We start from the raw sequence: 15,964 nt of genomic DNA, 5'->3' as shown, positions 1-15,964 counted from the left end.
GTGAGCCGATTATTAAAAACATCTTGATACACTAACGCGTGTTGCTGAGTTTCTAGTTAACAAAAGCTATCGATGTTGCTAAAATATCGATATTTTATGTCGGTTTATTTTAAGAATTAAATTATATATTAATTTGGTATCGATAGTTATGGTACATCACTAGTGGTAACTATCGTTTGCGGGTGTAATGGCTAGTTTGTTCCACGCAATCACCCGTAAGACGCGGTGGTGACGCGACATTCAATGGAAATAGTTAAGCCCTCCTTTCCCTTACGCCCCTCTTACGAATGAATTGAAATTCCAGAGTAGTGAAATACTTTCTCAGCTCGTTTTATACCAACTTGATAAAGTCGCATTGCATTAGAACGAAGAAAGAAAAGGGAATATCCATTTCTGAATTTATTTTTTTTATCTCATGGTGGCAAACCAGAAAGCGGCCACCTGAAATCGTTGAAATAGCGAAGTAACCGTTGCCCATAGACATACGCAATTGAATATGCGTAGCCTACCTTTAATCACCGGAGGAGAGGATGCACAGAAAGAAAATATTTTCCCTTCCCATGCATCCTCTCATTCGGAAAGTCCATTTCAACTTTCCATCCTTTCCTTATAAGAAAAAGGGTGGGAAGGGAAAGAGACTAAATTAGGCCTCCGGGAAGTAACTTACCGAACCGGACCGAACTTAACATAATATTAGAGGAAATAGTTTGAGAGAGACGAATATACATGCTCTTACACTCCTCTCACCGGGCTTGTTCGATTAAACCTTTAATAAATAGTAAAGCTAGGAAACTGCATATTACAAAAAGTGTAAACTTTTACCTAAAAAGCTGAAATAACAAAGTGTAGTACTAATAAATATAACTAAAAAAGGCACATAGAATCGCTAAATCTCGCTGGCATTCGCAACTGAGACTTGGATAATAAGACGTACGACGCGGCTTGGGGCACACCCAGGGTTGTCACCTTCGGGCCGCGGACGAGAGCGAAAGCGTGCCCGTGGTCCCGTCCCGATGTGTTGGAGGAACAGAGGGGTTTAGTGGGTATGCCTCCGCTATGGAGGAGAATCCCACATAACTACCGCGTCCCCCCCGGGGCGCGGAGTATGCATAAAGCATTCCCCTCTGGAAAAAAAAGGGTTATCACCTTCGATATGATGTCAATGTGTTCACAGTAGAGAGAGAAACTAAGTGTTGAGGGCCCCGGTTTGTTCCCGGGATTCTTTCAGTCACACTTGCGGGTAACTAAGGTTTTAGTGATAAAAAATCTCACGTACCCCTGTCTTTCTCCCGAAAAGGCAGGGTACCTTTTTGTAGATATTCCCCTGATACCAAAAAAATGAGACTTGTTTTTTCTTCGTCCGTTAAGAAGTCAGAGTGGACGTCTGTTTTTATCGTTGCCAAAAGTCATTGATTATTCATTTGCTTTTCGTCTATAATTCGTTTTACAACGGCTTTCAACTTCATTCCACATTAAGAGTGGCTCTTAGTTACTACCTTACAACTTTGATTGTAACAGATATTAGGTGGCAGCCCTAGGCATATCTACAGCGCGTCCCGTGTTCCACGCCTCGCGCCCTGGCAACTGATAGCTTGACGCCGACCCCCCGCGCTCCCCGCATCTCCCCGCATGGCCTGCACAAGCCGCCGCAAACCCGGACCTCGGGGCTTTGTTAGGGTTGTCACATTATTTTACCACGTGAATATTTATTGTTTTTTTTTGTTTAAGAAAAAGAGATAAAATTATCACTTATTAGCCTTCTTCTTATGTTGGTTTAAAAGGGCTGGATTTTTTTTGATTGTATATTGATCCATGTAACTTCTTGCCTCAATAAAAACAATGATTTATGTTTTTTTTTCAATACTGTGCTTGGTGCATACTGACTGTAACAAAAATTATACTATTCATGATAAATAAAAAATATAAATATATCGATATAAAATAAATTGTGACAGCCCTACTTATCGGTCGGCATGAGAAAGACTGGCGGCGCGTTAGATGTCTGCCGCCGCTCGCCGGACCGCATTTATTATTTTATGTAAATCGTAATTTCGCATCGAATGGAATGATAACAGCCGCCAGCGAGCGCCGCGTGTTTTTTCTACTCCAAGTGACCTCTCGTAATGAGCAGAGTTTATCAATAAATTAATCGAGAAATCCGACGGAAAAGGTTACATCTCTAAAACATTTTATATGAGATGTAACTCTTTTCATTGGCCAGGTCAACTATCACTTGACCACGATCTCACCTGATAAGTAATATGGTCGAAAGGTACGCATTTTAGTACATAAGTCCTTATTCACTTGGGGATGATACGTCCATAGGTACTTGGTATTAAAAGCGTCTGTATTTCCGTGTAATTATACCAATGAAAGCCGAATTTAAATCGCTCATTACCGAAAACATTCCGAACTCATGTTACCCTAGTACACAAACCAATCTACTACATAGAAAAAAATAATAATTACAGGCATTTTTCACAGTTCATCTGAGAGTCTCTGGTTCAGTTAGCGCGGACGATAATCAGGTGAGAGTACTTAGCACGGTTTGAGTACCTCCCCCCGCCCTCGCTTCCCTCTTTCCCCTCCCGCGTCACTCCGTATAGAAATAAGATATCGTAATGAGCAGGGACTCGCGTCGCAGAATGAAATTAAACGCCTCTCGAAATTGAGGGGACTTTTATAGTCAAGTGTTGGCTTCGAGCTTTATGACGCCAAAAATTTGACATTGATTTGACGTTGAAGTGTTTTTGAAGAATAAAATCCTAGCTAGCATCAGAGATTTAAAAGTACCCCCTGTATCTATTAAAAATTTGACAGATTTGATATAGAATTATATAATTAAAAAAGAGATTATTCCATTTTCTTTACGAAGGTTTTGGCACATACTGTATATCTCCTACTTTCCATACATATCTATCAGTTGACATTATACAGGATGTCAGACGTGTACAACGGAGTAATACAGATTCCTTGATCTTTCCAAATTTGTATACATGTAAGTTAAATCGTCATTCGTTAATTTTCTATCAAGGAATCTGTAGTTGTACACGTCATTCCCGTACACCCTGTATATGAATTCAGACCTTCTTATTCAAATTTTTAAATTCTATTTTATATTACACATCTTTCATTGTAAAGGAGAAAAGAAAGAGACAAGGTTTATCCGCCCCTATACATCTTCCGTTGATACGTTGACCGGACTTTATGGATTATGCTATTTGCGGTTACAAACAGCACGTAATTGCGGTTATCACTACGATTAACCGCATTATCAAGTGCTGCAAGCAACTAACAATGTAAAAAAAACTTGTATAAAATATATTTTTTTTATCACAAAGAGGAAAACTTGAATTGGGAATATTTTACAAACACGGGTCGCCGTCCCGAACCCTCGGGAAACGTGACGGGTTGCAAAGAGGCCTGCGGGCGAATTCACACCCCAATTAGCGGAGGCTTTCGGGAGAGGCGGGGCGCGGGGGCGGGGGAGACCCACCCTTGACCCCGCAACCACGACGGATGCTAAATGAATGACGGATTTTAGTTTTTCCTTTTTTATATTTTTTTGTATCAAAGTACCAGGAGAACATACAATTTAGAAGGTCAAATGATGTAACAGGTGGCCATATAAAAACCTTTAATAAACTTATGTCATTTGAATTGAAACATGTGACATTTGATGTACAATTCGTATTAAAATAATTTTTCAATTTATTCTAAACTAGCTGTCGCCCGCTACTCCGTCCGCGTGGATATATAAATTCGAAAAAAAATGAATGAATAAATAGTATCCTATGTCCGTCTCCTGGCTCTAAGCTACCTCCTCACCAATTTTCAGCCATATCGGTAAAGCCGCTCTTGAGTTATAAATAGTGTAACTAACACAACTTTCTTTTATATATATAGATATAATTAGAGGTTAATAACCTTGTTCCATCATATTGGAACATGTTCCAATTTCGAACACTATAGCTCAAAATTTGTGTTCCAACGACAAAACTTTCTAGTCCCCACGTTTCCACGTCGAATAGGAAGCTCCACATCTCCAGCCCGTTTTCCGGGAACAAAGCACGTTTCGCAAATATAAATGCGTGCGCCGCACGGTTCCGCAAAGAGCAAGCGTCGCTATTATAAATTCTGCCTTTATACAGGATGTATCTTTTATCAACTGTATACTGTAGCTTTTACCGAGTGTATACAGGTTGCTTATATACAGGGGGTTGCTTTGCTGTCATACTGTGGTAAAACATTTCAAAAGAAAGCAGTTGCATATGTGACCTAAATCCAAATGGGTTTAAACTCAACGGTTTAAGAACACAAATCAAAATGAAAGACCCGATGTACATGATTCGATAGCTGATAACTTCGTGGTTACTTAAACATTTACACACAATTTCTAGGCGATATAAATTATTAAAACGAGTTAGAAATACTAAACTTAATATTGCTGCATTTCTTGTCTCTCTGTTTGAAAGACTAAAATAATAAATGAGACAAACACAACAGGATGAATAAAATTTACGAGATTAAAAAGGATTTTTACAAATGAAAATCTTTGAAACGTAACGACGTGTCCGTAATTAGGTTGCAAGACTTGTCGTCTTTCTATTTACAAATAACGCGCCACAGATAATGTTGCCTCTATTAAATTATTCAAACTTTCGTGAGACATTATGCTAAATTGATATAAAAACGGCTAAACACTCACGTATATTCGTCCGGTGGCGGCACCGACTAGTTTCAAGCCCATCGGGGGCCCACGCACACAGTGAGCGACGGGCCGCGTCCGCGAAATAATACCAGTACCACTCATCCTGACGAAGGGCCCCCGATGGGCTCGAAACTAGTCGGTGCCGCCACCGGACGTATATACGTGAGTGCTTAGCCGTTTTTATATCAGTTTATGTTACCTCTATGTTTGGAAACATGTTCTTGCTACGAGTTATTTTATAAGATAGGAGGGCAAAAGAACGGGAGGAACAGCGAAGTTATATTCCCGTCCATAGACAACCGTAATAGTCAAACTGCAGATAACCTGAGAAAGTGTTACGCTAAGTTCTTGAAGGAGGTACCGCTACGTTCCTTTAAGATCCCGGAACCCTCTTCTATTGTACTTGAGTTTGGCCACCGAGTTTTAGTGCGTCAAATCCTACATAATCCCTGAAAGTAGGGTATCTTTGGAAGATTTATCCCCGCCACCAAAAAATAAGTTCTGGAAGAGATACCGAGAAATATTTTTAGGTGTCATTATCGATCATATTATTATCTATTTATGACACTAATATTAAAATACGTAGTAGCAAGAGGAAGGCGTCGTTTGCGTCGCATTTTTACGATGTAGACGATATCGTGCGCTGAGAGCTCCGACTGATTGCTGGGGGTAGCTGTACTAGTGATGACACATTCTATTAGTTTAATATCGATATATTTTTTAAATATCGATAAAAGACGGAGAAATTGATTTTTAATTTTTTTTTTTAATTTGAATTGACCTTGCGTTTCTTCTAATGTTAGGATATGGTTTAAGAAATATAACAACAATACACGATCATAACCCAAAGGTGTAGACAGAGACTGCGGACCTCCATCTAGCAAGGTATTGACACACACTTCTACGTTCTTACATTTACACACACATGCACGTCGTAAAGACAAGAATAGTAATCCAATGAGGAATTAGAAGTCAAAGATACATCGAAAATCCTTAGCCTAATTCAGACTGTTGTTGCTTAATGTTTATAAAATAAACTAGACTTTAGTATATAATGTTTGACGATTTTCTTTGTTAATAAAAACCGTAGCAGAATTCCAGATGCGTAACAAAAAAGAGAGGGAGCGGAAAAGGTAATGATTAACAAGTCAGCTTGACCGCCGCTATTGCGCTGCATCTGTCTTATGGTTATATGGTTATAAAACTTGATTTATACGTATAAGACGATTAATATAAAATACGTAATAGTGTGTAAGCTAAAAGTATTCATCATCAGCTCACTATACGTCTCCACTGAGGAGCTCGGAGCCTACACTTAGTTACGAGTGACTATGCCGTGCCTTCGCTGGACCAGTACGGGTACAAACATATCATTGAATTTCTTCTCAGGTATATGCAGATTGCATCACGATGTTTTCCTTCACCGTAAGAACCTCGGACAAGTGTACATATGTGCATGGCGGGATTTGAACCCAGGATCTTCAGATTACAAGTCAAGTGCTTAACCCTTATGCCACCGATTAAGTAACTATATTTTAAAATCAGTTGCAGTTTCAGTTTTTTCGTGAAATAATATCGATATAATTCCAAAAATTCGTCATCATTAGTGTCAACCCTAGCGGGGTCGTATATCCGTGACACGTCGTGAGTCGTCGACACCGCGGCGTGTCGCCCGCGCCCCGCCACCGCCCCCCGCACTCGTCTTACAGCGCCCAACATAAAGTACGTACATATTACGACTACACTGGAGAAGCGAGACTCCAAAGACAGCGATGTGTTTCTCGCTAAGGTTTCACTTACGTGAGTTTCTCGCTTATGTTTCCGTCGTGAACTGACAATGATTCTCGCTTAAACCTTTATAGATTTCTCGCTTTTGTTAATTCAAGCATTTATATAGTTCTAGCTGTCGCCCGCGATATATAAGTAGCCAATGTGTTCTTCCAAACTATGTTCTACAACTGTGCAAAATTTCAACGATATCCGTTCAGCCGTTCTGGAGATATAATATCTTCAAACAAACATCCATCTAAGAATTCGCATTTATAATATTAGTAAGATAGGAGTTTTATAAAAACTAATTACTTAGTTTTACATTTTACAAATGAATAAGCCTGACACGATAGGTTACACCTTTTTGGTCTGTAGTTTCAAAAAAAATATTAACAGATGTACATGACTTGAACATAAATGCCTTTTTTAATTATTTGCGAAACTACAACGCGGCAACCCTAATGAGAAATAATGAGAGGGCTCGCCCGAAATAAAGCATAATGAGTCGGTGGCACATTCCCAACTTCGAGATCGCCGATAGTAGGGGGGTAGAGGGGGGGGGGGGCTAGCTGCGAACCAGCAAAATATATTTTACTTAATAATAAATGCAATTTTTTAATGTAACATTTTTCTAAAGAATTATAACTTTTGGTTATATTCTAGAAATTTCAAAAGCGTTTATATTTCTCAAAGATTTCATTATTAATTGATAATCGAGTCATATGCATAAAAATATCGAATTTGAAAATGGAACGCACTATAAATATTTTGTCTTCGATTTTCAAAAACGCCAGTTATTCTTTTTTTTAATTTACTCAACAGAATCAAAAAGGTTGAATATGCGCTAAATACGGTCCCTATATTGTGGAATCGTCAATCATGCACAAGTTTGAAGCTATAAAAAAAAACAAACTCGCCAGGGCCGCACACCGTTTCGGGATAAACAAAGTAGCGAAGCCCGAGCGCCGACATACCTGCCTCGTAACAAACTCTACACTCAATATCAAGATGGTATTGTAACCCTGCTACAAAATTTATACGGATTGTTTTTTTATTATTTATTTTAATTACCCTGCTTAAAATTTTCAGATAGAGAAGGGACAGTATGATGATGACCTCAAAAAATTGTAAGGTCGCTCGATGGACAATAAATAAAGATGGAATTTGGCAAGCGAAAGTCACTAAATGTTTTGTGAGACCCCATGCTTTTAGGGGTGTAAATGGGGATGAGATTTGGACAGTTCCATACTTTACTAATAAGAGTTTTTTAGAAATAAAGTAGAAGATTCTTGCTCTGTACATCACAATATTCTTAGCATAACAAAACATTAGTCATCGAAATGGTGGCATGCTTATAAGGATGCATCATGGTGGCATGCTTGAAAATCCAAGTCCGTAAAAAGCTGCAACGTGTATGCAATGTACCAGGGTAGCATAAGTATAGGTATATAGATTCCCGCGCGGGCTCGCGGCGGCGGTGGCGGCGGCGGCGCGGCGGATGTGAAGTGGCGCGCCGGTGGCATCGCACAGCTATAACTCGCGGCGGCGTGACAAACTACAAGCGATGCATGGAGTCGACTCTTATTTCTTTGTTGGATTTTTTTTTATCCTCATTGTTGACAGATTTTTACTGTGTGCGGCCGGTATAGTGGTATAGTGAAGTTTTTTTGGTGAATAGTTGTGATTCTAACTAATTTTATAAGGAAAAATTTTGTTAATTTCAGTATACAACAGTCTAAATCGTATTTATTATGATGTTTTTTTAAAGAGTATAACGACATTTGTTTGATTTTTGGAATTATTTTACAGCCAAAACTATTTGCGATATTTATATTTCTTTGTTGGCCTTGAAGATAAGATAGAGAAGGATGTAGTAGGAATGTATGTGAGTAGTAACAGTATGGAAACCCTACATAAGGAAAAGGACTGAGAATTGATGATTAGACCAATGTTTTCGGCTGTATACATAAAGAAACTCGTATATATGTGCAGAGCTAATTTAACGACACAAAAACAAGAAAATTGTATTAAATATTTATGCAACACAAAATTATCAAACACTTTAGAAAAAAATAAAACAGAAATATTAAAAAAATCCGAAGCGACTCCACAGTCGTATATCATCCCACTCGACACCGGAGGGCGCCGTCGCTAAAGCGCGATACTACGCTCGCCTCGGGCCTGGCCGGCGCGAACCAATTACCCGCCGCCGCCGCGCGGGCATTTACCGCCCGGCCCCTCACGGCCCCTCGTAGCCCCTCACCGGCACCTCGAACGCCGCCCGGCCCCTGCGGGCCCCGGCCCCTCACACCTCCCCGACGGCACACTACAAGCCCGCCGCAGTTGCGAGTAGGGCTGCCAACTTTACTGTAAACTTAGGTTTCATTGCAGAATTTTCTCTGACATGAAAATTAAGTTATTGATGACAACTTTTAGGCATTTAAAAGCAAATGCTCTTTCAAAGGTTTTGCTAAAAATGATCCTAAGTCTGCCGCCTACAGAACATGGACTTTGGATTATAGAAAAACATTCGCGAAAATATATTAATGCCCATGATACGATTTTTATAAAAAACTATTATTGATTTATCTAAATTGATTTAAATTCAATTTTAATTTAACTTTCTTTACACCGAAGAAAAGGGCAAAGGAAAATATAAAAGCAATGTATGAAAGTGTCAACCCTGTTGACGCTCGCTGTCGGCGGCACGGAATTACTTATCTCGTGCGCCGCGTGCGAGCTTCACCGCCCGCAATGCGAACGCGCGGCTTTTTGTTACCGGCCCGGTTATCCGTGGCGTTACCCGGGGCGGTTATCCGTGACGTTACCCGGATCGGTTATCCACGGTTACCCGGCCGCTCTTTATCTCTCCCGACCGGACAGGGAATAGTTCCCTATCGAGATCTGGAGTAAGTTTACGAACAATCGCGCAGTGATAATTGAAATATCATCGAGGGTGCGTTGCTGGCCGTATGCAAGTCAAGTTTTTTATTTATTTTAATTTAAATTATTTATAAATAAAATTATAAATAGTTATAATAAAATTTATGTTTTATTAATTTATTTTAGTACAATTTTATTATTTTTTCATAAGTTTTTATTTGTAAAAACTTGCAAAATACTGTGTAAAATTAAGAAATGTATTTTTCTGTTGTTTAGTTTATTTATATCTTATATATAAAATTCTCGAGTTAGAAATTTAGCTATTATACTCCTCCGCAACAACTTGACCGATTTTTATGAAATTTTGTACACATATTCAATTGATCTGAGAATCGGCTACTATTTATTTTTTTACATCTCGCGGACAGAGTCGCGGCCGACAGCTAGTAGCTTAGCCTATAGATAACACAAACCTTATAGACATTATACAAAACGTAAAACTTTAGCAAATGCCAATTCATTGTTTTGAAGAAAGTACGGAGGGAAAGAATTTCCCTGACTCATTCAAGTAATTTATTCCACTTCTTTGCTGTTTCTTACAAATTAAAAAAGGGACAGTACTTTTTGCGTTGCATAAAAAGTACAACAGACCATGGTGAAGAAACTTGCCCTTTATCAGCATGCCGATATAACAGGATGAAGCTAAAGGACACATTTTACGAATGTTTGGATGGATGGATGTTTGTTAGTAGGTATCTCCAGAATGGCTGCATGGATCTTGCACAAATTTAACATAGAACATAGACTAATAATTATTATTTTTTCTTGCGGACGGATTCGCGGGCGATAGCTACTTTTTTATATCATAAGATGGCAAAAGAGCGAGCGACCACCTGAAATCGCTGAAATAGCGAAGTGACCATTGCCCATAGACATACGCGAATGCATATGCGTTGCCTACCTTTAATCGACGGAGGATAGGATGAACAGAAAGAAAATATTTTCCCTTTCCATGCATCCTCTCATCCGGAAAGTCCACTTCCACTTCCCATCCTACAGGCTACATGGATCTTGCAGAAATTTGACATAGAACAGAGACTAATAATTCAGTTTTTTTCTCTCATTAGCGGGCGATAGCTACCCTTATATAATAGCGTAGGTTTCGATGTATAGTCGAGTGGTTTTGATAGAGATGTATACAATAGGAAAATCCTCTCCTTGCCTATAAAATGTAGGAAACGCATCTGCTACCTGCTTACTATAATTATAGATTCATACAAAATAAAATCCATTTCATATTCAATGAAGTAACGTATATTTACTTCAAAAAATTCTTAATCAGTATTGCTGAGTGAAAATCACTGACTTGACAAAGACAAGATGTTTTTTTTACCGACTTTAGTGTTGTTATTTTCAACGCATGCGGTACCAGATTCAGTATCGAAGTATAATAGGGCTGTCACGTCTACTTTTAGCACAACCCTAGCTTGCGGCGGGCACACGACCGCGCCATCTGTAGTCACGTCACACGTCGTCCCGGCTCATCCATATTTTTTAGCCGCGCCTTTGTGACGCGCCCGCCGTGCCCCCCCCCGCGACCCCCCGCATACCCCGCTCTCGTCAACCAGCCTGCGCCCGCAGACATTTCCCGCCATACCACTTTATGGCTAGGGTTGGTGCGATGCAAAAATATCGATTTTGTATTCAAATTTTTATAGCTTGGCTCAAATTCTGTAAATATGTGACTGCAATTTGTTATAACTAAAAAAAAAAAAGAAACCACTTTATAAAATTCGATGCATTGCAAATTTTTATATTTTACTAGTAACAGATTTCATATATAATAATTTAAGCAAATCTAATTAGAAGAAACTGTTGGTTTTTGAGATCAAAATTTCTATATAAAACATAATATCTTCATCAGTGTTATTATCTTTGACCGTGGATTTTAGTCTTAGAAACCGGTAAGTAATTCATTAAATAGTTTATTATCAATTTGTTTGCGTTATCTTAATATCGATATAACTTAGTACATCCTTATTCGTGTGAAATTTACGAGGGGTCGCGTTTGCGAGTCGTCGGGAGCGACTGGGAGGCCCGGGACCGATTTATGACGTCATTTTTACAATGGCCGGACTGCAGCCGGAGGATCGCCGGACGGGAATCGGGACTTTGCCGGCTTTCCCACTGTTTAGAGGTGGTCGAATCTTTTCAATCGTTTAATTAATGCCCTCCTGCATCTTACCCGTTTCGATTTTCGTTTGGAAATTAGAGTGTTTTATTTCTTAAATGTTTTGATTTTATAATTTTATATTAAAAATAAATTTTAAATGTTTTTAAAATCATTTCATTGTCTTTTGTGTGATCTTACGAAGGGGAATTACAAATTTGACGCTGAAAGTATCCTATCTTTTCAAATTTTTATCTTCATTTATATAAAAACGCCAACATATGTATTGCTAACTTTGTATGTCAATTTATGTAGACATACATACAACATACTATGTGTATGTGTGAATGTGTGATGTGAGCACGCTAGCGCCCCCTGCGGGCGAGATATGACGCGAAGTAATTTAATTGCTCAACAGCTCCTCGGTTCCAGCCCCTGCTTCTCGGAAACACCGCTTCTAAGATTATCATCCCAAATACGCTATGTTAGAACTATGTTACTTCTATTTAATATTCCTTGTTCCAATGTAAAGACTAACCTTAGGTTTCTGAAAACAAAACCTCTATAAAACATGTCTTCATCTTGTGTTTTGAAAGAAGAAGCAATATGTTTTAAAGGAAATTTTGGTTTCAGAAACCCACGATAAATATGTTATATGTTATTTTGAATACCATCCGTCCATTTATAATTTGCCTAGGAAAGAAGGAAAGAATCGTCTTTTCGTTGGCGTATCGATCAAAATCGTCAAAATCGAAAAGGAAATCGATATAATCGATAGCAGTGACCAGGGCGGCATACGTGACAGGAGGTCGGCTGTCATATCACGTATTCGTTCGCCATTGTTGTACCGCAACACGAATATAAAATGGCGTACGCGTTTGTTAGTTTTCACACGAAACACTGTCGAGTATTGTGTAGGATATTTTCTGAAATGGACCAAAAATCGGTCCCTTAATATCCCAGTAGATCAAAAGAGTGTCGCTTTGGGACAAGATCGTTTTACAGACATTTTCAATCGTAGAGAAATTTTGTTTTGTATCTGATATGATTTGATAATGTAGTTAAATTGAATAACGTGACATATTACTAGCCACTGCCAGCGACTTCGTCCAAAAAATCCAGAAAAATCTAGTAATAAATAGCCTATGTCACCCAGGATTAGTGTAGCTTCCCAGCAGGAAGGCTCAGTACTTTCGGAGCATATTCATAGCAAAGAAATAATCAAATCTTTCCTTTTTATAATACTAGCATAGATTAAGTAAATTCTAGTAGTATTTTCCAGTCACCAAATCATTAAAACAACTACGTATTTTTAAAACACGAATATCGGTTATCTCCGTTAAACAGTGACCAACAAAATATGTATAAGATAAGCAGCTTTTCGGATACGGATATCAGAAATTAAACGAATAGCAATTAGGCAATGGTCCTGTGATTATATTAATATTAAACAAAGCGCAGACAGTGCCTCAAAGTGCGCAAATTTTGCCTCAAAGCGCACGAACTGTGCCTCAAAGTGCGCGGACTGTGCCTCAAAGTGCACGAACTGTGCCTCAAAGTGCACGAACTGTGCCTCAAAGTGCGCGGACTGTGCCTCAAAGTGCACGGACTGTGCCACAGAACCTTAGCGCCTCGGCGGCTGAGCGCCTCAGTGCTTCACCGATTGAGCGAGGCTCGGAGTCTCTTTAATAAACATGAGGCGCGGCGCAGCTAATAATAAATGAGCCGGCGCAGCGGCCCGCTAGCGGCGTGCTAGGGTTGTCAATTATTTACTATTACGACGATTTATTATTATTAATTTTAATAGAAAAAAAACTGACGTACACATTTATAGTGAACTTTACACCTTTGGAGGAAAAGGAGTTCTAAAATTTATTTATACACTGAAGAATCGATACCTGATTAAGTGAGTGAAGCCGTTTTCATTTAGTTACAAACTAGCTGTTATACGCGTCTCCGTTCGCACGCAATTAAAAAAAAATTTAATGAGTATATGTTCTTTCACTATATTATAAATCTATGTCAAATTTCTTCAAGATCCATGCAGAAGTTCTGGAGATACTTTCAAACAAATCTCCATCCATCCAAACATTCGCATTTATAATATTAGTAAGATACTCGTAATATAAGCTTGACAAAAATACTTATTTTAATGTTATTGATGAAAATTTAAATTCAAAATTGAATCTTATTGGTATCCTTAAAGTGCTCCAGAACAGACAAATGGGCGAATATCGCGATTAACTGTATGTCTTAGATATCTCACAAGAGTTAACTTTGTTCGTTGAATATGTTGATTTATATAATAGCGGTGGTACAGGTGAACACTTTTGTAAAACATTACATTAAACGTATATATTTCTTCTAGTCATTATTACAATTCAAGCGTAAACGGATCACATTATGACCAAGAGGCTCGGAGCCATCCCAAGTTAAGGATGACGAGGCCATAGTCAACCACACAGGCCCCTTGCAGATTCAAACTTTCGATTATTTGCAGGTTGAGTATATATGAAATTTGAAATTCGAAACACATTGGTTGGCGGGGATTGAACCTGAAGGTGTAGTAGATCCAGACCGGTCAAGCGCCTAATTATGCCATCGACGCTGTTCAGCAGTTTGCAGACAGAAGTAGAAAATTCTGCCGGCATATTTAAACCGTTTAAAGTTGCTCATACCAATTGTTGGAAGAGTTTTTATATAAGCCGTTTTTAAGGAACCTTGAGATTTTTTTTTAATATTATAAGGTGGCAAACGAGCAAATTGCAGATGTGTTGCCTACCTTTTATAGACGGAGGAGGAGACGCACAGAAAGAGAATATTTTCCCTTACTATGTGTCCTTTCCTTTGTCCATTCATTTCATAACACTCTGTAAAGGAAATTAGACTGAAATTGCTGAAAACAATATTACAAGAGACAATATTAATCAAGAATGAAGAACTAAGATTACGACAATAAGAGCGTTCTTTAGACTAGATTTTTCTTACTAAAGATACACTAAGGGACGTTTTTAATGATCATTAATTGACTGAGTGTGAGGTCTCACCTTAAGCGGCGGCGTAGGAATATAGAGAGGAGGATCATTCTGCGATCCGCTGTATATCTCCAAGCCGTCCGGCGTCCTCGCGCAGCCCTCAGCATCAGCCACGCTGTACCGGCATACAATGCCGTCCGCCGGCTTTGCTTCGTACCCAGGTGGTTTACCCACATAGAAACCTTTCGCTTTTACCCAGAAACGGAATTTTGAACTATCAGAACTGTTACATTCCTCCCCGCGAAGTGTACGCAGGATTCTTGCATACTTTTTCAATGTAATCGTCTTTGTTTTAGCTAAATCTCCATATGTTTGTATTACCCAAGGCTGGTAAGTCGAGAATAAATCCAATTTAGGATCTCCTGTTTGTATTTTAGGACGTTTATTATTGTTCTGTTCGTTTTTCTTGTCTTTAGAACTGCTCGGAGTCGATTTCCTTTTTGAAGGTTTCCGTGGTGTTTTCTCGGGTATAGCCTCTTGGGTTAGTTTTTTACGTAGTCCTCGATCACTTATCATGGCTGCGGCCATATTAAGTTTACCACAATAATGTTACAGCCACATTTTTATAACAGAAAATATGGTTTTTAAACTGGTAACACTTGTACACTTTAAATCCATGTGCAGTCCTGTAATACACAAATAAAATCGAAAATTGCTTCCAATACTTTGATGAAGTTAAATTCGGATTCGGAAGTTAGTAGGTAGATAATGGCGGAAAAGTTTTTGGTAACTTTTGACTGGTAAGTTTTTGTCGGCCGAAGCGAGTATTGAGGAAAGTTTCTTAGACTTAAGGATACAATGATTAAGAACTCTTAAGACTTCATGTTTTTTAATGATGAAAATAATTGTACATTCGATTTGATGAAGTTACAATATCTTTAATATATATTTTTTTAATTTAATAAAAATAGTTTATAGAAACTTTTAAAAGTTTTAATATTAAAAATAAACGTCAAAGTATGTTAAAAAAAATTTAAAGTACAATAAAGAAAGTGTTTTGTAAATAAAAAGTACCGGATAGCAAGTTTGCGAACGAAATATGAACGTCGCGTAGTTGACGCGCAACAACACGGGGCACAAGCGGTCGCGTGCAGCGCGCGGTAAACACTGGCGGGCCACCGCGCTCCGGCTCTATAGCTCTATCGCTGGCTCATTCGTCCGCTACGTCTGGCTCATTGGCTCGCGTTGGCTCATTCGGCACGTGCGGCTCGGCGCGGGGACGCTAATTGCCCGCAAAACAATCGCCGTCGCCGCGGCCCGTGGGGCGATACCGGCCCGCTCTGGCTCGTTCGTCCTTCGCTGTAATGCACCTATTGTTATCAGATTCCTATGCGGTTGCTACTCTCGCGCTTGTTATTCTACGCCACTTTTGAAATAATACACTCTGGCATGTGA

General features: G+C 39.0%; 1 protein-coding gene across 4 annotated transcripts in view; it reads right to left on the bottom strand.

Annotated features, from left to right (window-relative positions):
• Positions 1 to 15,662, bottom strand: part of LOC106128525 (nucleolar protein 4) — a 109,433-nt gene extending 93,771 nt beyond the window's left edge. For all 4 annotated transcript variants that reach the window (XM_013326954.1, XM_013326964.1, XM_013326980.1 and 1 more), the window contains exons 1-2: positions 15,584 to 15,662; positions 14,582 to 15,195 (exon numbers count right to left, since the gene is read on the bottom strand). In XM_013326954.1, the coding sequence (XP_013182408.1) occupies positions 14,582 to 15,097 (516 nt within the window). In that variant the 5' untranslated portion in view covers positions 15,098 to 15,195; positions 15,584 to 15,662. The remainder of the gene's footprint in view (positions 1 to 14,581; positions 15,196 to 15,583) is intronic.
• Between the last annotated feature and the right edge of the window lie 302 nt (positions 15,663 to 15,964).

The sequence above is a fragment of the Papilio xuthus genome, unplaced genomic scaffold (assembly GCF_000836235.2).
Source record: "Papilio xuthus unplaced genomic scaffold, Pxut_1.1 DF829758.1, whole genome shotgun sequence".
Classification (NCBI taxonomy): Eukaryota; Metazoa; Arthropoda; class Insecta; order Lepidoptera; family Papilionidae; genus Papilio; species Papilio xuthus.
Note: the sequence above shows the minus strand (reverse complement) of the source record. Positions and strands in the feature narration are given on the sequence as shown.